A 24551-nucleotide genomic window follows, 5' to 3' on the forward strand; every position below is an offset into this window, starting at 1 on the left:
TGAATCTATAGATCAATTTTGGGACTACTGCCATCTTGACAATATTGTCTTCCAATCCATGAATATGAAATGTCTTTCCATTTATTTAGGCATCTTTAACATCTTTCAACAGGGTTTTGTGGTTTTCCACGGAGAATCATTCCCTTGGTTAAATCTACTCCTAAGAATTTTATTATTTGCAGTGTTACTATAAATGGAATTATTGCTAATGTTTAGAAACACAACAGACTTTTGCATACTGATCTTGTATACTGCAACATTGCTACACTATTGATTCTAATATTTTTATTCTTCTTTATATATATATATATATATATATACACACATTACATATATATATATAACCATGTGCTGTGCTAAGTCACTTCAGTCGTGTCTCTTTGCAACCCTATGGAACATAGCCTGCCAAGCTTCTCTGTCCATGGGATTCTCCAGGCAAGAATGCTGGAGTGGGTTGCCATGCCCTCCTCCAGGGAAATCTTCCCAACCCAGGGACTGAACCCACGTCTCTTGTGTCTCCTGCACTGTCAGGTGAGTTCTGTATCACTAGTGCCATCTGGGAAACTCATATGTAACTGTGTGCCGTGCAGTAGTCACTCAGTCCTGTCCAACTCTTTGCGACCGCATGGACTGTAGTCCGTCAGGGACCTCTGTCCATGGGAATTCTCCAGGCAAGAATACTGGAGTGGGTTGCCATGCTCTCTTCTAGGGGATCTTCCCAACCCAGGGATCGAACCCAGGTCTCCTGCATTGCAGGCAGATTTTTTTTTACCATCTGAGCCACCAGGGAAGCCCAAGAATACTGGAGTGGGTAGACCATCCCTTCTCCAGGGGATCTTCTTGAATCAGGAATCAAACAGAGTCTCCTGCACAGCAGGCAGATTCTTCACCAGCTGAACTACCAGAAGCTTATATATGGCCATAATCAATTCCCAAATAGACAGTGTTGCTTCTTCCTTTCTAGTTGGTGTGCCTTTTAATTTTTTCTTGCCTAATTGCTCTGCTAGAATTTCTGGTATGCTGTGGAAAAGAAGTGGCAAGAGTCCATCCTTAACCTTGTTCATAATTTTAATGATGGTAGCCTTCAATTTTTCAGCATTAAGTAACGCTAGCTTGTTTTTCATGTTTGTTCAGTTGAAGAAATTCTCTTCTATTCCCATTTTGTTTTGTTTTTTTAGCATGAAAGGATGTTTGTTGGACTCTCCTACATCTATTGAAGTGACCATGCATTTTTCTTCCTTTACTTATACTGATAATACTGCATAGTGCATTGACTTCCATGTCTCACTGACCTTGCACCCGGAACTAATCCCCTTAATCGTAGTATATAATTGTTTAATGTGTTGCTAGATTCCATTTGCTAGTCTTTTGTTAAGGACTTGTGTCAGTATTCACAAAGGATATTGGTCTGTAGTTTTCTTGTGGTGCCTTTTCTGGCTTTGCTTATACTAAAAACAAATGCTGGCCTCACAGAATATGTTAGGGTGTGCTCCCTCCTCTTCTATTTTTTGGGAAGAATTTGATTAACAATTACTGTTACTCCTTCAAACACTTGATACAATTCATCAGTGAAGATATCTGGCCCTAGACTTTTTTAAAACTAGAAGTGTTGTACTGCTAAGTCTCTTTGCTAAAGGTCTATTCAGATTTTCTTTTTCCCCTTGAATCAGTTTTTCTAGATATTTTTCCACTTCATCTATATTATCTGTTGACATATTTATTTGTAGTTTATCATTTTTATTTCTGTAAAGCAGTAATGTCCCTTTTTTTGTACCTGGTTTTAGTAACCTGTATCTTTTTTTTCTCCTTGATCCAGCTAAAGGGTAGTCAATTTTTTTGTCTTTTCAAAGAACCAACTTTTCGCACTTGCATTTTGTAGTTTTACATACATAAACACCTCTCTACACATGATGCTGAATGGTCAGTACACCCAATAACTGAAATAACATTCTTCTTCTTAACATAATGAGCAGGGAGCACTCTTGGAAACCTCTTCTTACATGTCTTTAAACACCTGTCTGCATGCATTACACAAGTCAGCCAGTCTCAGATATACTTTCAACACACCGTGTTAAGAAATAACTTTTGAAACGTCCCTTTTACATATGTGCTCAAACACATCTATACACGCACTCATGTATTAGATTCCCTCTTGGTCCTAGGCTTTTTTTTTTTTTTTGATAATTTGATTGCATGATGTACTTTTGTGTGTATTTCTTTGAATTTATCCTATATAGAATCTGGTGAATTTCTTGAGTGTGTATATTAAACTTTTCATCAAATGTGTGAAGTCTCCTGCCAATATTTATTCAAATATTCTTTCGGCCTCCCCCCGCCTTTTTTTCTGAGATTCCCATTGTCTGAATATTGTTGACAATATTCAAAATCTCTGAGTTTCTTTCATTTCATTCTTTTCTGTCTGTTCCTCAGACTAAATAATTTCAGTTGACCTATCTTCTATCTGGTCAAATTTGATGAACTCTTATAATGAAATTTTAATTTCAGTTATTATACTTTTCAACTCCAGAATTTTTAAATAATTTTTATCAAATTATAACTTTATCATTTTTATAATTATAAACATATCCATAAAAACCTCCTTTTGGAAATTTCTTCCTCTTTCTGGATATTCTCTATTTGCTAAGATATAAATTCTACTGAATTCTAACTTTACTCTAGGCCCTGTGCTAAACAATTTCTTTTAACCTTTTTTTAAAAAATTGTGAAATATATAAAGAGTTCATATTTTAGAAAATAAAAAAATGAACACACATATACTAACAATCAAGCATAAGAACAGAACATTAGTAACTTCTAAGGATCCTATGAGGTAATCTTGAAGTCTGCATTAACCCTTTCCCATATTTCCTTACAGCTTTACCACATACATATCCATGAATGATGTGCAAATTTGCCTTATCTTTTATTTAAAAATTCTATAAATGGACTCATACTATTCTGTGATTGTTCTGCTCAACATTATGTATTTGGAAATTGTTTCATTTTTCACTACTGTAGAGTATTCCACTGAATGGATGGATCTAAGAATGTGAGCTAATAGTAGTCAGAGAAAGTTGAGCTGTGCTGAGATAATAAAAAATACTCCTGAGGGGGGGAAAAACTGAAGATCAAGCCCTAGAGTATGCCAACTCTCAAAGGTCACAAAGAAGAGAATCAGGGAAGGTTTGGTGAGTGAAGTGAATGGAAAACTAGCAGAAAGTTGTGCTGTGAAAGCCTGGAAAGTACAGTATTTCAGATAGAAATGTGTGGAATGCTATTGAAAGTTTAATAAAGGAAGGAATGAGAAGAATCCACTGGATCTGACAACACACAATGCTATGGGGATCTCATCACGACTGGCTGTGTTGCAGTGGTGTGGGGATGCTGAAGCCAGCCATACAGGGGTAAGTTAGGACACAATGGCAGCAGAAATGTTAAGACTACATGCATAAACAACCATAAGACGCAGCAGAGAAATGGAGGTATTAGGATCCGGGAGGTGGCAAGTTTTTAAAAATGTTATCAACATTAGAGCACTGTGTATGCTGTCAAGAATAATCCTACAGAGAAGTCACAAGTTGCTGAAGCAAAATAAAGGATTAACTCGAGACAAAAGTCTCTGAGAAGGGGAGAAAATGGAACCTGGAGTCCAGAGGAAGGGAACTGCCTGTCACAGGAGGAGGACGCCGTCTCCAACACAAAAGGAGGAAAGACGAAGACGATAAATAAACTAGGAGGGTAGAAGAAAAACAAGGGAGATAAATCTGACAGCTTCCATCTCGATGAATCATGAAGGTCATTAACCAAGTGAGGGTGAAGGTCGTCCTGAAAAGTAGGGAGCTGAGTTCACCTGAGACAGAAAAGCAACACCAAGCAACACCGAGTATCATTTGAAACTGTGCTCATGAATTTAAAAAGTCAGTCAGTCTACTGGGCGTGGTTTTTCTCAGGTAACATTCACTGGTCTGAGTACAAGCACAGAAAAAGAATTGGAAACATTCCACCAGAGAAGGCTTTGGTCAGGCAAGTAACGTCTCTCTCTAAAGGGAAGGCTTACCTGCATCACCTAAGGTTATACTTAACAGCTCAAGATGTAAACTATGAAGTAAACAGCAAATACAGTGTTAAGCTACTCAACTAACGCTTGCAGTCTTTTATTTTAACTAAGTTCTCAAGGTCACACTGACACCACATTGTGCTCGCCCACCTTCCATTGGTTTTATCAATTTGGCCCTGTATTGTATTTTCCTTCCCATTAGCCTGTTTTCTAAAAACACACTGATAAGATGTACAAAAATACTGCGATGATCGCTGTTCTAAAAACACTTTAGTATTTTATTTGAAAAACTTAGGTAAAAAGATAAATATATTTTTATTTGCCCTAGAAAACAAAGGAATTCACTAATGATAAGCAAGCAATCTTTTCTCACAATAGATATAAATTATATAAAATTTAAGCTCTTGCCTTACATCATACTTTATTTTCTTTAATATACCACATTTATTGAAGGAAAAAGATTAAAATACATATCAAACACCAAAAGAGATGATATGTAACCAATTATTCTTGATCCAAAAAAATCATATTAATACAATTGTAAATTTCAGATAGAACAGCCCCATTCTGATAATACTAATTTGTTATATATTCTGTATTTGCCAAATAAATATTATCTTACTACTTTTCAAAACATTTTAACCTAACCAAGGTTTTCCTTATATCTCATTCTCTCATTTGTAATTTGGGGACATAGCTCTTTTTATAGATCTACCAGAAATTAAGGTTTTGCTAATAAGAACTGTCCTCAACATCTTACCAACAAAGTCAAGTCACATCAAATACATTTAGATTTGTTTAAAAAAAAAAACAACTGATTTTGAATCTCATTTTTGGTCAAGTTTCAAAGTCAGAGCCCAAACAATTCTTTGCAAGGGGCATCATATGAAGAGATATGTCATCAATTAGAAGTTTGCTACTTTGGCATTTTCCCTCCAGTGATAGAATACATCAGTTTTTCGTTGATTTAAACACCAGACAAAATGAACAGACAGTTGAATTTAGAGTCCACATGGTACAACAAACACATTCCTTTAAACACCAGACTGACATGCAGCACAGGATGTCTACACACCTCACACCTACATCCTAGCTGACGCTGAATTTCACCTTGAATTCAGTCCAGGGCAGACACAGAGTGAAAGCCACCTTTAAATGACTGCTCTCTGTTTTTGCTGAATGTATATTTCTGCTCCTCCGTTTAAGCATACCTACTCACAATATCTAATAAGGAAGCAAATGAATCTTTAAGTAAAGAGATGTTTATTAATATTAGGTCATATCTTCAAACTAACTCTTAAGTTTAGATAATTTTTAATGTACAGTTAAATTTAGAACTAATCTTGTTTAAAAACAAAAATCCCTGAAACCTCTCATTCTACTTTTTCCACATATGTGTATTCCAGAATTGAGGCAAAATGGCAGAGCTAGAGACAGGGTTAGCAAAGAAGAGAGTCCTGTGTGGAGAGCAGATACAGAACAACTGCTAATAACCCAGGTCAACATGCTACTTACACATTACTGTGACCAGAGCAATTACTGGGATTCAAATTCTTATGATACAAAGAAAATTGCAACCATCAGATTTCAAAGTAAAGATGAACAGACTAAAAACCAAGAAAACCTTCAGGGTTTTAGGAACGCAGTATTCTGCTACCACACTCAAAGACGATGATCAGGAGAGAAGTGTCTGCACTTGCTGTGGCGATCGGTGTAGAATGCTCCCAGGATCTTTGTACTCATTGACCGGATTCATCACAGCTGCATACACTTCCCCATAGGCTCTGCAGACTAATTCTGTAGACTGTTTTATGATCTGCTCTCTATTGACAGACAAACAGATTTGTGTTAACATATAATCTGAAAACGAAAGACTAAGCATTCCAAGAAAGCTCCATACTTGAACCAAAGTATTTCATAATTATCACATCTTATTAAAAATCATTGTACAACTACACAAGTTATCTTAGTTTGGGGATAAAAAGTTTTTTTATATTTATTATTTCTTTATGAAATCTTCTCCATTAGTATGTAGGCTGCAGAAGGGCAGGGGCAGTGTTTTGCTCACTCTGTAGAACTGTGATGTTTAGGTTGGAACATTGCCTAATACCATTGTGAATTACTAAACAAGAAATCGAAACTGCAACCCACTATCAATGCACTGATTTTGCAAATGCAACTGACAACACATTAACTGTAAAGAGGCTTATAACCATTCAAATGTATCAGTCCTTCAAATCTCAGAATAACTTACAATATACAGTCCTTTCACCTACAGCTCCTATACTAATAATCACATCTCCTCAATTTTTCATCTCTCCCACAAAGGTGACACTTGTCTGCAACAAATCACAGCATTTTTACAAACACACATTCCTATATAAGCACATAAAAGAAGATAAATAATTTTAAATAAACTGAAGTAAATGTCTTTAGAAAAAAATAGCATTGGGTTCTTCAAATCTGCATTAATTGTTGAATAGTTTTCATGACATTTAGTTCATCAACTCCAACTATTTCTACTCCTATATCACTATACCTATTGATGAACACAGGCTTCCCAGGGGACTCAGTGGTAAATAAACCACCTGCCAATGCCAGAGATGTGGGAGACACAGGACATCCCAGATCCCTGGGATGGGCAGGTTCCCTGGAGGAGGAAATGGCAACCCACTCCAGTATTCTTGCCTAGAGAATTCCATGGACAGAGGAGCCAGGCAGGCTACAGTCCATGAGGCCAAAAAAAGAGTCAGACACAACTGAGCACACAAGCACTGATGAAAACACTTTTCTGATGTTCACAGTAACTAAATTAAAAACGTGTCTTTAAAGCTTTACTCCCAAACCTACTTCTGTTTCCTGTCTCTGCCAGTGTCATATATATGTGCCATCACTTCAGTTCAGACCGTAACTAACTCCTGCTGGGAGGAGAAAGTGAAATCCCATTGGTCTTTCTCCAGCCAGTCTCCTCCACATTTAGTGTAGCTTAAGCAGATGACACCACCCTTATGGCAGAGAGTGAAGAGAAACTAAAAAGCCTCTTGATGAAAGTGAAAAAGGAGAGTGAAAAAGTTGGCTTAAAGCTCAACATTCAGAAAACGAAGATCATGGCATCTGGTCCCATCACTTCATGGGAAATAGATGGGGAAACAGTGTCAGACTTTATTTTTTGGGCTCCAAAATCACTGCAGATGGTGACTGCATTAAAAGACGCTTACTTCTTGGAAGGAAAGTTATGAACAACCTAGATAGCATATTAAAAAGCAGAGATATTACTTTGCCAACAAAGGTATGTCTAGTCAAGGCTATGGTTTTTCCTGTGGTCATGTATGGATGTGAGGGTTGGACTGTGAAGAAAGCTGAGTGGAAGAATTGATGCTTTTGAACTGTGGTGCTGGAGAAGACTCTTTCGAGTCCCTTGGACTGCAAGGAGATCCAACCAGTCCATCCTAAAGGAGACCAGTCCTGGGTGTTCATTGGAAGGACTGATGCTAAAGCTGAAACTCCAGTACTTTGGCCACCTCACCCAAAGAACTGACTCATTGGAAAAGACCCTGATGCTGGGAGGGATTGGGGGCAGGAGAAGGGGATGACAGTGGATGAGATGGCTGGATGGCATCACCGACTCGATGGACATGAGTTTGGGTGAACTCCAGGAGTTGGTGATGGACAAGGAGGCCTGGTATGCTGCGATTCATGGGGTCGCAAAGAGTCAGACATGACTGAGCAACTGAAGCATTGTTAGATTAATCTTTCTAAGGCGTAACTTTTATCATGTCTCCCCCTTACCCAGGACCCTTCAAGGCGATTCAATGTCTTCTTCCAATTTCAGAGAAGTCAGAACTTCTTACCCTTTCACTCAAAATCTTCTATAATACCATTTGCATCATTACTCTAATTCTGTAGTCCAGCTCAACCCCTGACTGGCCTATCTGCCCTGCTCTTCCTGACCTCAGGCCCTTTGCTCCCTCACATACCTTCATTAGCCTGCAATGTCTCTCATCCACCTTTCAATGCTCTTAATTCTCAGGAAAAATGGACTCCCTCATCCACGAAGACTTCCCTGTCCTTCAGTGCTAGAAATAACCAGTTCTTAGAACATCCATGACCAAAATTATACCTCTGTAAGATTATCTGTGGAAATATGGGGATCACTGGTCTAAAGAAGAATAAAACTGGTTGAATGGAATGAGGAAGGGAGTCCACTTATGGTCTTGGGTCATCGCACACTGTTCCGATGGGGTCTCCAAACTCTCGATTTGAGCAACCGTGATTTGTTAAAACAACCGGACATTTCCCTAAAGCTTCCAGAATGAGACTGGGTAGAAGGCAGATACGTTGAGCAACTTTTCTGAGCAGAGTGGAGTAAGGCTATTGGCTGTACTACCTTTTTGTTGGAAGGGAGGATGGTAGAAACTGATTTGGTAATCTACTTTACCAGATGAGGCTTGGAGACTTTTTTTTTAATCTGCTGATTAGTGATCGCTCCTATAATTAACTGAGCATAACAATAGATGCATCAAAATGATACAACAATCATTTTTGATAAGTGACATAGCTGAAAAATATTATAATTAGCATTTAAAAAATCTGTTAATTGTAATATTTGATACTCATTTGCAACAAGTAATGAATTTTAGATATAGCACTTCTAGTTCTGTACTAAAATCAGTAAAATTTTTTATTTGAATTGTTTTAATACTTTATTGGAGTACAGTTGATTTACAATGTTGTACAAATCTCTGCTGTACAGCAGAGTGACTCAGTTTTACACATACATACATTCTTTTTTAATATTCTTTTCCAGCATGGTCTATCCCAGGGGACTGGAGAGAGTTCCCTGTGCTATACAGTAGGACCTTGTTTATCCATTCTAAATGAAACAGCTTGCATCAATTAACTCCGAATTCCCAATGCATCCCTCTCCCTCCCCTACTGAAAGCAGTAAGATATTTGGAGGTTTATAAAACATTACTCACACCTCATACTCTAAAATCTGTACTCAGTCTGAACACAGTGTGTACTTAAGCTACATGTGAAACATACAAACAAGGCTATTCCTTCTTACAATAAGTTTAAAATCAGAATAAGGTACAAAAATGAATATTAAACACATTTTTTAAAAATCCAGAGTTAATAACTGGTAAATGTAGAATAAATTACTGAAAATTCTGAAATAATCAATTTAAAATTTTAATTTCAAATCCATGCAGTGAAAACTTTTAACATTACTAAAGCTTAGTTGTAACTCAGGGCACATTTCCACTTATAAGCCACAACTCACAAGACAGCTGAAAATCATTATAAATCTGCAACACAGAAAACCAGAATAAAGCAATACTGCTAAGATAAATAATTAAATAAAACCAAGCCAATAAGACCAAGTAAGAGTTTGTAATTCACTTTAAATGTTTGTATTTGATGGTATAGGGCTTCCTCATTCCACTCCCCAGTTTAAGAAGCCACCAAGACAAGGGAGGGATCAAAAAATGAACATGGCTGCACTGAACAAGATGAGAGATACAAAAGCCTGTGGACAAAAAAGGCTTTCACAGAGTGGAAAGGAAAAAGGGAAGGGAACAGAAGTGGTCCTCTAAAGTCAATAGGACAGAAATGCAACGGAAATGGAGATTCTCCAAGTGAATCCGAGTCAAATCCAAACTGTAAAGAGCAAGAACTGAGACTGATAGTGATTCCATATTTCTGGACAAACGTTAGAAGTTCACTTATTACTACCCAAGCCAGGTACAGGTCCATATGCTCATACTCATTAATGTTCTCCTAATGAGTGATACATGGCAGAGGTAAAACGGTACAGGGAAGGCCATTACTGTCAGAAGATCTTGACTCGAGCTCAAGTCCTGCTACTTACCGCTTCCTTGAACAAGTAATTTAACCTTTCCAAGGCTAATTCCAATGTCATAAAACAAAATACTGACCTTGACAACCTTTACTAGATACCTTCAGCTTTAAAACTGCATCATTTCATTGAGCCAAGAGTTTTTAATGAACTGCTGTTAAAAAACCTATATATGCTTATTCATACACTTACACACATATATGCATCCACATACATCACTTTGTGGAACTGGGTTCCCTGAGTAATGAAACGTATCAGTGACTTCTACATAAATGGGTAGTGTTTCTAAAGTAATAAAGCAATTTTCTTGCCATTTTACTATCTCCTCCTTTTTATTTTTAATGCTAATTACTATGTAAGTTCACCCCTTATGTTAAAAAGTTATCATATATATCTTATCTGTCTGCCTTCTGCCTGCCTGGTGTCTTGGTCCAAATTATTCACTAATATTATGTGTGAAATATGAAGGTCAAATAATGATGAATCATTATAGTGAAAAATAAAATCAGTGTCCAAAGTAGAAAAATTCAAGAACTGTATAAATACAAAATGACCAGCAAATCATCTCAGTCTAGTCATTTGCTTCTGAAAACGTGGAATATCCTTTATCTACTGATCTTTTCAAGTACATGTAAAGAAAAGCAGTACTTTTTTTTTTTTTTTTTCCAGTCCTGTATGCTATTTTCTAGTATGGGTACCCACCTCAGATTTTAATTTCTGTATTTTGATCAATCACAGCCAATCACACACCTGATGGATGTAATACTTTTAGAACTGTTTCTCTATGTTAAAATTCCAAAGATAAATCCCGCTTTTCACAGATATGCTTTTTGCAGATATGCAAAAGGCCAGTTAAAAGGGAAAAGCTTTTGAATGTAAGCCAAGATTCACCTATAAAGTTAGATCATTAACTTTCTTGGTCTCTTTACATGTCTTTACATGACATTCTCACTGTAATTTCAAAAAATTTAAAACATGACTCATACAAGTAATTCATTAATATAGGAAATTATTAAGATGGTAAAGTTGATTCACAAAACATTTTGAGGAATTGGTCATTTACAGGCATTTGAAAAGGAAGATTAGAATAAATGAGGTTACATATAAAATGAACTAACATCTCATAGAGCAGGGAAGTTTCATCTTGGAACCTTTTAATCAATAGTAAACAGAAAATCAAACAAGGGTACACTCCCCTAAATAATTTTTGATGGGTCTGTTAACAATGTTTCAATATGACATGAAAAAGACATGCTGGTCTCCCAGACCCTACACACCTTATTTCCATGGTCTGGAAAGTCTTCTTACTTTTGCAAAGTATAGTTGCTGTTTCCCCCCCCTCTCCCCACCGTATAGTTTGCTATTCTAGTATATCAATATCAAAGATAATAATCATGTAGCTAATGTGCTATGAGAAAAAATAAAGATGAGCTTGTTACACAATTTTACAGAAGTGCAAAGAATTTTAGTTATCTATCCGTGAGAATACCAGACATTAAGAAATTATTTTTGTCCAGTTATAAATGTCAACAGTAGCATAAAACTACAGTTATAAATTCTGAAAATGCTAATAAACATTATTATATAACTAAATAGAGATACCATTCTCGTTTTAAAACATGTTCACTGAAATTACCTTACGTACAATTTAAATAATTATTTAAAGTACTGAGCCATGATAAAAAATGAACTGCTAACTTCCATAATCAGTGAGCTTGTCATTAATCAGTACTTTAAGATTTTGGTTGCCATAACAACATGATAAAACTTTCAACATTACCATAAACCCAGCACTTCTAAAAATAACTTATTTCAACATTCAGGTTCTGTGATCACTAAAATTGAGCTTTATTACAGCACCACAGTTAAGAAGCAATCAAACATGCCATAGGAGAAAAGGTGTTAACAGTTTAACTATTCCCGAAAAACTAAGGGGAAAAAATATACTTATGTATAATAGATTGGTTTAAAAATGAACATTAAAAAAAGAACATTTTGATTTCTCTTTATCACAATATAAATACCAAAGATGCCACAGCGGGTCAGCTTTCTGTCATTCACAGTAAAAATTAAAGCATATCTGAGGTGAGACCAAGGCACAGATCTCACATATGTCTCATACAGCCTATCACATACGCCTAACATTTTCAAGTTTCCTTTTAAAATAGTAAAACAATATAATCTCAGCAGAGAAAGAGTTAATAAAAATATAGTACGAGCTCAAGAGAACAGGCTCTGGAATACTGGATTTGAAAATCTTGACTCTGCTTCTTGCTAACTGTTTGACCTTGTTTCAATTATTTAACCTTTCCAAAAAAAATGTCCTTTTCTGTAAAATGGAGATACTAATGTACAGACTTACCGAGAGGGTTAAGTAAAGCAATTCATTCAAGGATCACTCTAGCTGAGATGCTAAACTTAGACTGTAGAGGCTGGTGTGGGAATGGTAGAGAGGGCAAGGGTCAAAGCAGAATAGTTTCAAGGCTAATGTGATAATCCAGGCACAGATGATATTACCTTGGACCAGAGGGGTAACTGTGGAGATAGTCAAAAGTGACTGGAGTCTGCTCTCATACATTTCTTTCTAGGTTAATATTTAATAAATTGGTTCCATGGCATTTTGATTGGAACTACATTGAGAATTTACAGAATACTACATTACATACCCAGTTAGAGAAGAATATCGTGTGCCCACATTGGAACACTGGAAATCTACAGCAAACATCACACTTAAGTGATGAAATATCAGAAACATTCTCAGTAAAGTTCAAAATAAAATATGTACACTCACCATTACATCTACTATTTACTTGGAGCACCTAGTCAATATAGTAAGTTTAATCATAAATACTGAAAAAAATTAATGACTCATTAACTTCAGATGTCTGTACCAAAAACAAACAAACAAAACAAATCAAGGCAAACAATTGATAAACTAATAGAACTAAGAGTTTAATTACCTGGTCAGATTCAAAATTAATGTACAAAATTTAGTATTTTTCCCTATTTACCAGCAACATCTAATGAGAATATGCAATGGAAAATAAAAGACCTTATCAAAGGAGTCACAAAACTGTTTCCTAGGAATAAACCCAACAATATACATGGAAAACTATATGAAGAAACTAAGTCTTTACTGAAAATTCTAAAAAATGAGCTGGATAAACAGGTAGGTATACCATGCTCATAGACAGGAATACTCACTAGTGGCTTTCTTACATCTATTTGCTCTTATGTTAGCTGAGTGAATGTTTCATATGCACTTTAAAAGAATGTTATTTTCTGTAGCTGTGTGTGATATTTTCTATTAGGTTGAGCTGATTAGTGACACTGTTCAGTTCCTTTACACCAAACAAGTAGTTTTCTACTTTTTCTATTAATTATTGAGAGAGGAGGGTTGAAATATCAAAATGAATGCCAATTTATCTATTCTTCTTATGTAAGAATAAGCTTATATGTCATGTTTATAAGCTTATATGTCATGTTTTTTGAAGCTCTATTAGTTGTACATATTTACTATTATATCTTCTTCATGAATTGATCCTATTATTGTGAAATATCCCTCTTTATCTTTGGTAGCATCATTTTCCCATCAGCCTAATTTTTCTGATGTTAACATCAGAATATAGTTACTTCAGCTTTATTATAATTTTTATTTGCATGGTACAATATGATCTTTTAAACGTGCCCTAAAGTGGATTTCTTATAGACTGCAGACAGTTGGGCCAGGTTTTTACACCCAATCTAATACTTTTGGCCTTTTAACTGGAGTGTGTAGCCCTTTTACATTTAATATATTTACATTTGGGGCTGAGTTTAGGTTTATCATCCTATTATTCATTTTATATTTACACCACCTGTTCTTTTTTTCTCTTTTCCCGCCTTCTTTTAATCTAATTGTCCTAACTGTCCTTTTAACATTCCGTTTTATCCACTGGCATATTATTGATTCTAGTGCTCGCTGTAGGGTTTACAATTTATCTTCACACAATATTAAGCACTTCATGAGCAACCTTCAGCATCTCCACAGTGTACTTCTACTCCCTTCCCACTTCATCCTTTATGTTTTTTGTAGCCATAAACTCTATTTCTCAGTGTTAAGAATCCCACATTCACTGTCAGTATTTTTACTTTAAAGGTCCACTATCTTTTATATTTAGCATTTCCTGCGCTTGTCATTCCCTGGTGTAGACATGAGTTTTCCTGTAGTATCATTTTTCTTCAGCCTGAAGAACTTTCCTTATCATTTCTTGCAGTGAAGTATACTGGTGATAAATGCTCTCTACTTTTGTTTATCTTATCTCAAAATGTATTTTTTTGCTTTCAGTTTGAAAGATACTTTTGACGAATACACAAAGTTGAAACTGTTTTATCATTCAGCTTTTTAAAAGATGTGATTTACTGTCTTCTGGTTTGAACTGTTCTATAAAGAAGTCAGTAGTAGCCTTATCATTGCTCCCACAAATAATATCATTGTTCCCCTTAAAATCTTGCTTTTTAAGATTTTTTTTCTCTATCACTGGTTTGCAATAATCTGATTATGGTGTACCTTAGTATAATTTTCCTTGTGATTTATTTAGCTTCCTGAATCTGTGGGTTCATGTTTTCCATCACATTTGAAAAAAATTCTTTTATGCCTTCAATTTTTTTTGCCTTAATCTCACTATGACACTTCACTTATATTCCAATGCTTGTTATCGTCTCACAATTCACCACCTAAGATTCTTCATCTTTCTACAGCTTTTAATTTTTTCCTACCTGAGCTTCAGTCTGGGCAATTACTACTGTTCTCTCTGCAAGCTGATTGATCCTTCCCTCTAGAATGTCCAACTGGTGATTATTTCTACCCAGTGAGTTTTCCTCTTAGTCCCTGAACACATCTGAAATAGCTGTTTTAAAGATCTTACCTGCTAATTCTGTAACCTGTGTTGGTGAGTCTGTTTCTGTTGACAGATTTGGTTCTAGTTTTGGTTCATACTTTCCTAGTACTATACCCAAGTAGTTTTTATTGCATGTCCAGCACCATAAATGTTACACTGTTGATTGTATTTTGCCATATTTAGGAGTGTTAAGTTTTGTTCTGGAAGGCAGTTAATTCAGTAAAGATCCACATGATCTTTTAGAGGTTTGTCTTTTCTTTATGAGTCTTAAGTAGCCTATACTGTAGGACAGATTAGCCTCACTTTTAAGGCTTAGACTTTCCCAGGTCTCTAAAGCACAGTTTGAGTCCCAGCCATTTATCAGTTTGCACATTTCCAGTAGCCACTATTTCTTTGGTAGGCTCACCCTTGCCCCTATTACCAAATCTGCCTTATTTTGTGTTTATACTGGTATTCCTGATAGTTAAAGATAGTGGCTTAAAAAGGAGGGCTTCCTGAGGGGCACTAGTATAAAGAATCTGCCTATAATGCAGGAGACCCAGGTATGATCTCTGGGTTGGAAAGATCCCCTGGGGAAGGGAATGGCAACCCACTCGGGTATTCTTGCCTGGAGAATCCCCTAGATGCTTAAAAGGAGGCAGTGAAAGAGAAGAAAAGTATTCCATTTACCTCAAAAAACAAACAAAAAAACCAAAGTCATTACTTTTAAAGAAATTTGCTTTGTTTATACCATATGCAACAGATGAAGATTCCTGAATCAAAGAATTCTCAAATCATATCCACTTTTCTACTCACTCACTTTAAGAAGCATCTATAGTCTCTATTTCTTAAATTATTCATACAAAGAACTCTAAATCAATAAGAGAAGACACAGAATATTTTATAAATATGCATGACTGTGGTTTCTATAGTCCAACCTCTATTTTTATGCTATTAAAAGATAAATGCTGGAGTCTGGCACTGAAAAAAGATCAAGGCCCTTCCAATTCATCACAAGGAAGGAAGGATTCTTTAAAAATGCTTTAATTTTCTACTTTTTAATTTTTAATACAAGCTCATTTCCTGGATACTTAAATTCATTCCATAGTTTATTCCAAGGCTGAAGTATTCAATCAAAACCCACTTTGAGAGGCAGTCAACACAAGACAAGAAAAAAGAAGAGAAGAGTGACAGGGGTCCCCAAGGTACTACAACCACAGAGACAAGCAAAGTTATAGAGAACAGAACATTAACAAAACAAGACAGGAATAAAGAAAGTTTTACACTGCAGAAAACAGAACATTAACAGAACAAGACAGGAATAAAGAAAGTTTTACACTGCAAAGCTCTATTTCAAAGAAACAACTGATATTTTAAATAGACTATGAATAGAAATTGATATGGATATGAAATTATTTTAGACAGAAATTATTTTAAATTATTTAAAAACAGATTACCATTTTGAAAAGGTTCAAAATTTAAGTGAATAAAAGTTACCTCCTAATATTTCAAATGCCTTATAAGTAAGATCAAATGCATATCATGCCTATATAGTACTAAGTACTAAAACAAGTGGTTAAATATAAAAAAGTTACAGGTATTTGATTAAACAAAGTAAATAACTTAAGAAAAACAAACAATCTGAATTATGGCATAAAGGAATTTGTTTTATAGTCTCCCAGTTCTTTAGAATTTTGGTTATGTTGATAATATGAGATCTTTTAAGATAAAAAAAAAAAAAGTAAAAAAAAAAAAAAAAATCAATTACACTGACCACAACTAATGTGGGAACTCCCTAAGAAGGTAATAGAGTAGAGGTTGGTGAGTATCACACTCAAAAGTAATATATTAAGACTGGAATCCATTTCAGAAGTCAAGAACTATAAGCCAAGGATGATTGACAGATGGGAAGTCTCTAATGATACATAATCTAACCTCTTCATTGTCATTCCAATTTCTTCATTAGGTTAGTTATAGTTAGAACCCTAACTCTATGTCTGAGAGAATCCATTTCCAGCCAATTCTAATTGACACCAAATTCTTCGTCATGCTGAGCCCAAAGCTGCCTCCTTGCTCTACATATTGCTCCTCAGAACAACAGAAGGCAAGTGGACCACCTCTGTACCATGACATCCTTTCAGATATTTAAAGCATTTTTTTTCAAGTTGCATAGTTCTTTCTTTATTGTACTTTGTCTAGTCAAGGCTATGGTTTTTCCTGTGGTCATGTATGGATGTGAGAGTTGGTCTGTGAAGAAGGCTGAGCACCGAAGAATTGATGCTTTTGAACTGTGGTGTTGGAGAAGACTCTTGAGAGTCCCTTGGACTGCAAGCAGATCCAACCAGTCCATTCTGAAGGAGATCAGCCCTGGGATTTCTTTGGAAGGAATGATGCTAAAGCTGAAACTCCACTCTTTGGCCACCTCATGCAAAGAGTTGAGTCATGGGAAAAGACTGTGATGCTGGGAGGGATTGGGGGCAGGAGGAGAAGGGGATGACAGAGGATGAGATGGCTGGATGGCATCACTGACTCGATGGACGTGAGTCTGAGTGAACTCCGGGAGTTGGTGATGGACAGGGAGGCCTGGCGTGCTGTGATTCATGGGGTCGCAAAGAGTCGAACACGACTGAGCGACTGAACTGAACTGAACGTAAATATTTGTTCAAGTGTGTAATTGACATGTCAGACTATAATCTCTATTAAGATAGTGAAACTGGCTTTTAAATCTTACTCTGCAGTGCCCGGTACACAGGGCACTTAATACACTAGCTGAATGGAAAGAAAAAAAAGTACAGATGTCTGATTTCCTACTTGTACAAAATTTTGTCAATATTTTTGCTAAAATCAAGAAGTCACCCAGTATAATTTCTCTTTCTTCTAATTGTAATATCCTTATATTTTAATGTATAGTCCTTCGTCTTGAACACATTTCTAATACATGATATCGAACAATTTTATAATATATTTATAGAAACTTCCAGAGTCCAAAATGATCTAAACAGCAGGACATCTATGTTGCACAATGAACATACTACTAATTTTTCATTACATATTCAGTGCAATTTTGACATTATATTAATACAATGGAACTTCATATTATCACATTGTAGCTTCAATTATATAAGTCCCATTACTTTTAAAAAAAGCATTCACTAAACCGACACTTTCAAACTACAAACATGTAAGGAACAAGTATGAACAGGGTAAGGTCAGATCTCTTAGGGGTGCTGAGAGGTTGAGAACTATAAATCCTCAATGATTAAATCTCCTTTTTTAAAAAAACAATTTTTTTCTAAGAAATGTATGTGAATCTTTACCAACTATTAATAATTGGGACCAATAAATACTTACTTCACTGTGGCACTTAGAAGAAAGTTCAGCTGTGGCATTAACAGGTTGTCAGGAGCTGACAGATAGCGATCAAACTGAACCTAAATGAAACAGAGAAATTCAAAACACAAAGTGCACATATCTGCTAACAGACCTCCCTAGTAATCATTCCTTCTTAAGGATTAAATCCTTGGAAAAACCCCATATTCCAAATAAGGAGGTCTTTGTGATCAAAATGAGTTATTTCTTATATATTCCAACTAAACTGACTGCAAGTGTCAACTCTTTAAGGTACTCAGTATCAGCAATATCTACTTTTAAAATTTTAAATCCAAGCCATTCATTTTGATCTCCCTCACCAAACTTCTGGGTAATAATATTAATAAGATGTTAAGTCATCATATTTCAAGTCTGCCTTACTTTTTAAAATCCAGAGTATCTGTTAATCATTCGCTCATCTATTCATTATTAATATTCATCGAGTACCTGTTATTGGTAAGGTACCTTATAACGTAATGTAAATATAATGGTGAGCAAAAAAAGACAATCCCTAGCTTCACAGAGCTCACGGTCTAGTGAGAGAGGTAGTAAACAAATGTAAATAAAGGAAAAACCAAGGTACCAATACTACAAAAGCATCCATCAGGATGACACAGATGTAATCTTTGTGTTTGGCAAAAGCATCTCTGAGCAAAGGACATTTTAAGTGAAATCATGAAGATGAACTGACATTAGGTTAAGTGTGTGCATAGTGGGGACAGTGGATGAAGGCTTAGGTGAGAAAGAATGGCTACTAGAGCTCAGTCCATGTAGGACTTGAAAGATTTTCTAACAGATTCTAATTTCTACTGTAAAAGCATCATGAAAACCATTAAAGGAGGGAAATAATGAAAGGGGGGAAATCATCTGATTTGAATTTAAGATGCTAACTCTGGCCACAGCAAAAAGAATCAAAGGGGAGGTCGTACATAGCAGATGCAAGGGCAACAAACGGGTAGCTCCTGCAGCATCTCAGACAAGGGCAACAGGAGTGGAAAGAAGAGAAGAGATCTGAGAAAATTAGAGAGCAAAATCATCACGATTTGGTTAATAGTAAATGGGATGAAGGGGTTGACTCTGAGATTTTGGACCTGCATAATTTAATTCACAGCATTATCACAATTCACAACTGTATTCTTTATACATTTATTTAGTTGCATGATAAATGCAGCTCTTATTGGTGGTTTTCTCTAATGATATATAGCCTAACTTCTTCATGTTGTCATTCCTGTTTCTTCATTAGGTTAGGAGTAAAATTCTGAAACTGAAGAAAACTTAAACAGGAATAATACGACTATTGGGGCACAGTGAGATATTACTACCAATGTCTGTCTTGATCAGACCTCTTTAAAGGAATACATGTGCAATCATTATGCCCAGAACCAGTTGTGAATACAGCAAATTACCACATGAGAAGGAGTAAGAATAACATTCCGTAAGGAAACGTATACTGACATGCTTTACTGTGTACTTACCATTGCAGCCTTCAGTGCCACAGAATCTAGGTTGGGCAAATTAGCTAAAGGGCCCTTAGGGAACAAAAGGCCAAAAACAAGATGAAAACAGGTGCTATGTGTTACAGTTCACTTATGAAATACAGTCCATTAGCAGACTTCCAAAATTTGAAAATTTAGTTTATTTCCAAAGAAGGTCCCATCTTCAACCTCAATTAAAAGAGGGACTATGACCTGTTAATTTTTGTATAACTAGCATGAAGGTCCTCAATAATAGGTGTTGGAGTGAGGAGCACATACGTTTACGAACAATGAAACGGCAGGATACTTCAGATTAAATCATAAGCAAGAAAAAAGGGCAGTTAAGTACTGAGAAACGGCAGTGAGAAACAGGGACTCTAAGAGTCTCATTTTGACAATTTTAGATAGTATAAAAAAGGTAGCAGAATCAGCTCCTTCTGGTGGAAACGTATTACCTTATCAAAAGAAAAAATTCAAAACCTGTGATCTTTGAGAGTGTCACTTAAGAGTTACTGGGCTATAAAATATTCTTCATCTTAATGTTATTTAAAAGAGTTTTTTGCTTTTTAAAGAAAAATGCTTACATGGTTTCCTAGGCTTCTCTACCACTCCGTGTTCTAATTCTACTGGAGTTCCGTAACTGAACAAGATCATATGCCCCAGAAGTATTTACCTTTCCAAATAATAGACCATGATCTGCTAAATTAAAGTGGGGAATGACTGATATTTATATATAGTAATCTAAGCATTCAATTAGTTGATGGTGATGAAGGACTCTGAAAAATTTACCACTGTATTAATTTATACATTTTTCTATACTAATTTTTGTATATTTTCATTACTTTTAACCCAAACTATCTATGGTAAAAAGGACAGTTAACATTTGGGGACACTCTACCATATTTCAGGTAGTCATCTGAGCACTACACAGGCATTATCTCACTTAATCTTCAGAATAACCCTATGTTACACATATTAGTACCCTCAATTTACAAATGAGGAAACAGAGACAGGTCACTTTCCCAGTGAAAAACTGCTTTTAAGTGGCAAAGCCAAGATTCTAATGAGTCTAGCTCTAGAAGACACAGTCTAAATCGGTATTTCTCTCTAGTTAGAAACAGCCACGTACTTACCTGTTCAACTTTATGTTGCTGTACCGTGTTGTAAATATAACTCAAGCCTGCTCTGGTTAAAACATAAGAAGCTTGCTCATTTATAAGTGTGTCCAAATGTGCTTCAATCTAAAATAAAATACAATTAAAAGAAAACATTTTAAAAGAAGAATAGGACTGATGAGAGTAGAAGTAGACTAGCCTGGACTCTTAGCTCTTCATCGTGTTCCTTGCTGAGGCACAGGGACTGCTCTTATATAAAGATTTTTCCTTCCTCAAAGAGGAAGTCCTCTCACAAATGGAAAGAAAGTCTTCTTTGAGGATTCCGGGACTAGTCAAAAAAAACTGAGTTGCTTCTTAGCTCTTTTAAAAGCTAGTATGAAGCAAACAAACAAAAACTACTCATCAACAACAACAATGTAAAATAAAATACTTAGGAAGAATTCTGGGAGGATGAGGACTCGCTGTTCCTCACATCCACACGGCCTCATGCTCCCCACTTACTGGACTGACTCAGCCAATCAGATATGCCATCTGGAGAGCCCCGGAGGAAATCCCACAGGGGCTGAAGCTGTAAGTTCTCCTGAAGAAAGCAGATCTGGGACAACTAGGGGATGGCTGAGGACCCAGCAGAAGACTAGTCAGAGGCGTCAGAGTCAGGGGCTGCCTACAGAGACTATGCTGGCAGGTGGGAGTTGTATGCGCTTACCTGCTTTTGCTGTTCTTGGGGAAGCTACCTACGGCTAATGGGGGCAGAAGTCACAGGCGGAGACTGCCTTTGTGGGATGACAAATTCCCAGGAAGGAATTCCCTCCTCTTTACCAGTACAGGCCTGAAAGCCTGGAGCTCTTCCTGCTGTTCCTCCCTCACTGTTATCAACCTGTTTACCAATGACACAGTTCACTATTAACAGATGATGTTCCCACCTGAATGCTTGCCATTGTCCAAGCCTCTACAGAAGCTGAGGCCCTCCCTTTAAAAAACTTAAAACTGGTTTAAAAAAGGTGATACATTCTAAGAGGAAAGCCACCAGAGTAACGAAAACAAGTGTCTTTTCTTGAGGTAACACAGGTAGCTAAGACAGCAAACAATCTGCCTGCAATGTGGGAGACCCAGCTTCGATCCCTGGGTTGGGAAGATCTGGAGAAGGGCATGGCAACCCACTCCAGTATTCTTGCCTGGAAAATTCCATGGACAGAGGGGCCTGGTGGGATACAGCCCATGGAGTTGCAAAGTCACATGACTGAGCAACTAACACATGTAGATTGAAAGACACAGGGCACTTTAATATTTTTCAAGTGAATGCCCAAGAAAGTACAATTAGAACCTTTACTTACTAGTCTCTTTGAAAATCCAAGAAAAATAAGATTGCAAATATAAATATTTAATGAAAGAGTTACCACTAAGAACCAAATTAGTGTCTGAAAGAAAAATGAAGAATAATAAGTAATACAGAATAAATATCAAAGAAATATATTAAAGTGAAGAGGTTTAAACACAAATTAAAAGACAGGTTCAGGAGATAAAGCCAACTAAGGACAGAAGCTTTTTATATTCAGAATATAAAAAGTAACAGATGGAGAAGTGATAATTAATTAAAGATAACAGAAAACTTCCTTGAGCAAAAAAAAAAAAAAGGTTGAATCTTCAGACTGAAATGGCTCTGCAAAGTCCAAAATGGAAGTAACAAAAAAAGAGACATACTAAAAAATATCCCGAGGAAATATCTGAACTCAAAGGAAAATCCTTATAAGCTTCCACATGAATAAAACAGGTTTATTGCAAAACTAAAGAGAATCAGACTAGCCTGGATTTCTCAGAACACTGGAAGAAGTGTTTAAGAATGGAAGAAAATTACCAGGCTATTGATAGAAAAGATCTGAAAATCAAGACTCTTTTACTAAACAGGGAAAACCATTATTGCAGGGGCATGCCTCCCAGCAAGCAGCCACACCACTGCCCAGTCCTTCCACACTGATTCTGGTCTGGCCCATGAGACCAGCACTGGCCACCGCCTAACAGCAAGCATGATGCAGACCTAATAAGCACTCACATGGTAGGGTGTGTCCTCTTGGGATGCAAAAAATAACTTTGGGATATTTAAGAAACAAGGATAACTAATGATAAAACAGATTGTTGGACAACTGATATATATCTGCACATTTCAGGAACAGATTTAGACAAATGGCAGTTTGGGGTTGAATTAGTGATAAATACATTAAAAACCAATGAATTTTTTAAAAGATTTTTACTAATTATACATAAACAATTATGGAAGAAAGAAAAATTAATCATACCTCATATTTTGTAAAAAAAAAAAAAAAAAGAAAAGAAAGAAAGAGCAGGAAATATCATGAATTTAGAGGTCTCAAAACTCATTCCTTGGAAAAACCAAAAACAATATATTTTTACTGCAGCCACTGCCAACTGTTTATATTCTTGTGATAATAAAGAAGATTCAGAGTTTTGTGTTTTTCTAAAACATTTTATCTACCAAATCACTATTTCAAACTCAGAAGTCAAGTGTCTGGTAAATTTTATAAATGGCTTTGTTGTGACTCTTAAGTGAGACCATGTGGCTTAAGGACCAGCATGGTTGATTTAACAAATTGTAATGTTGTGCCTAACACTGATTTACACATAGATAAAAATGTATCTGTCCTTTGCAACACCTTCCGCACAAGTTCCGCAGTTCGAAAAATATAGCACGTTATTCACAGTTCGGAAACTGAAATCTGCATACAGGGTAATGGTTCAAATTAGTCAGAAAAGCTCCAGTCTACCACCACATACTATGGTTTGAATAAAATATCCTACTCATTACATACCGTGGCTTCTCCCAAACTAAACTAAAATACTGAATATGCCTGGGGGGAAGGGAGGTATTATCAGACTATAACAAGGGATTCATAGAAATCAGGTCACTGAAGTTAGCTTATAGCCAATAACTGAGATCATGTATGGAAAAAGAAGATTTTATCACAGTGAGCAGTCATGTTATGGCAAAATTAACCTGGAACTGCAGCATTTCCAGACGTCTGTCAGTGAATTCAAACAGAGCTAATGTCGTCTTCATCATATATAGTGAATTGACCATGAAAGTGGCCATATCAGCTGTGCCCAAATGGCTGGCTGATACAGTACACATCTGGAGGAGAGGATCCAAGACACACGATAAAACCTACAATGAGAAATAGAATTAAACAGACCCTTCATCTCCGTACCAGTGACACAGGTCTGTGTTAACGGCACTTCACAGTGAATGCCAAACTAAAGAGGAAGGGACCAACTTACGGAAGCACATATGAAAGAGATTAAATGGCATAAAAACTATAACTCTTAAGCATCATTGAATATATATTACTTTTTAAATTAATGGGAAATGGTTTACTATTTGAAGGAAAAAACATTGAGAAGGGGTGTCAAGATACATGGGTTATGAAATGCCAGAATTCCAACAGAATCTACATTAGAGGAGCAATGGTCATTAAGAGTGAATTTACAACACACCTGCACAAAATCAGCTTGACGGGCATCTAACGGCACAACTGAAGAATCATGAGACGCTAGAACTTCACGCAGCAACACGAGCGTCTGATTTAAGGCAGAACTTGGTCCAAGATCAGGTGGTGGGAGTTCAACCTAAAATAAAGGATGACCTATACACTGCTTATATTTTTCTACTAAATTTTAGTGTCTAAATAAATGCCAGTTCACAGTAAAATCATTCATATGAAAGACATAAAGCACTGGCTGACACATTACAAAATCTATCATCTATCGTTTATTCTCTATTGTACTAATGAAAATCACAGAAAG

General features: G+C 36.1%; 1 protein-coding gene across 1 annotated transcript in view; it reads right to left on the reverse strand.

The window, feature by feature from the left end:
* Positions 1 to 5303: 5303 nt before the first annotated feature.
* COG6 (component of oligomeric golgi complex 6) overlaps positions 5304 to 24551 on the reverse strand; it is a 53816-nt gene continuing 34568 nt past the window's right edge. Inside the window, exons 14-19 of the mRNA XM_061434713.1 lie at positions 24243 to 24374; positions 23746 to 23913; positions 20754 to 20861; positions 19621 to 19674; positions 18128 to 18207; positions 5304 to 5880 (exon numbers count right to left, since the gene is read on the reverse strand). Of these exons, the coding sequence (XP_061290697.1) occupies positions 5733 to 5880; positions 18128 to 18207; positions 19621 to 19674; positions 20754 to 20861; positions 23746 to 23913; positions 24243 to 24374 (690 nt within the window). The 3' untranslated portion in view covers positions 5304 to 5732. The remainder of the gene's footprint in view (positions 5881 to 18127; positions 18208 to 19620; positions 19675 to 20753; positions 20862 to 23745; positions 23914 to 24242; positions 24375 to 24551) is intronic.

The sequence above is a fragment of the Bos javanicus genome, chromosome 12, assembly GCF_032452875.1.
Source record: "Bos javanicus breed banteng chromosome 12, ARS-OSU_banteng_1.0, whole genome shotgun sequence".
Taxonomy (NCBI): Eukaryota; Metazoa; Chordata; class Mammalia; order Artiodactyla; family Bovidae; genus Bos; species Bos javanicus.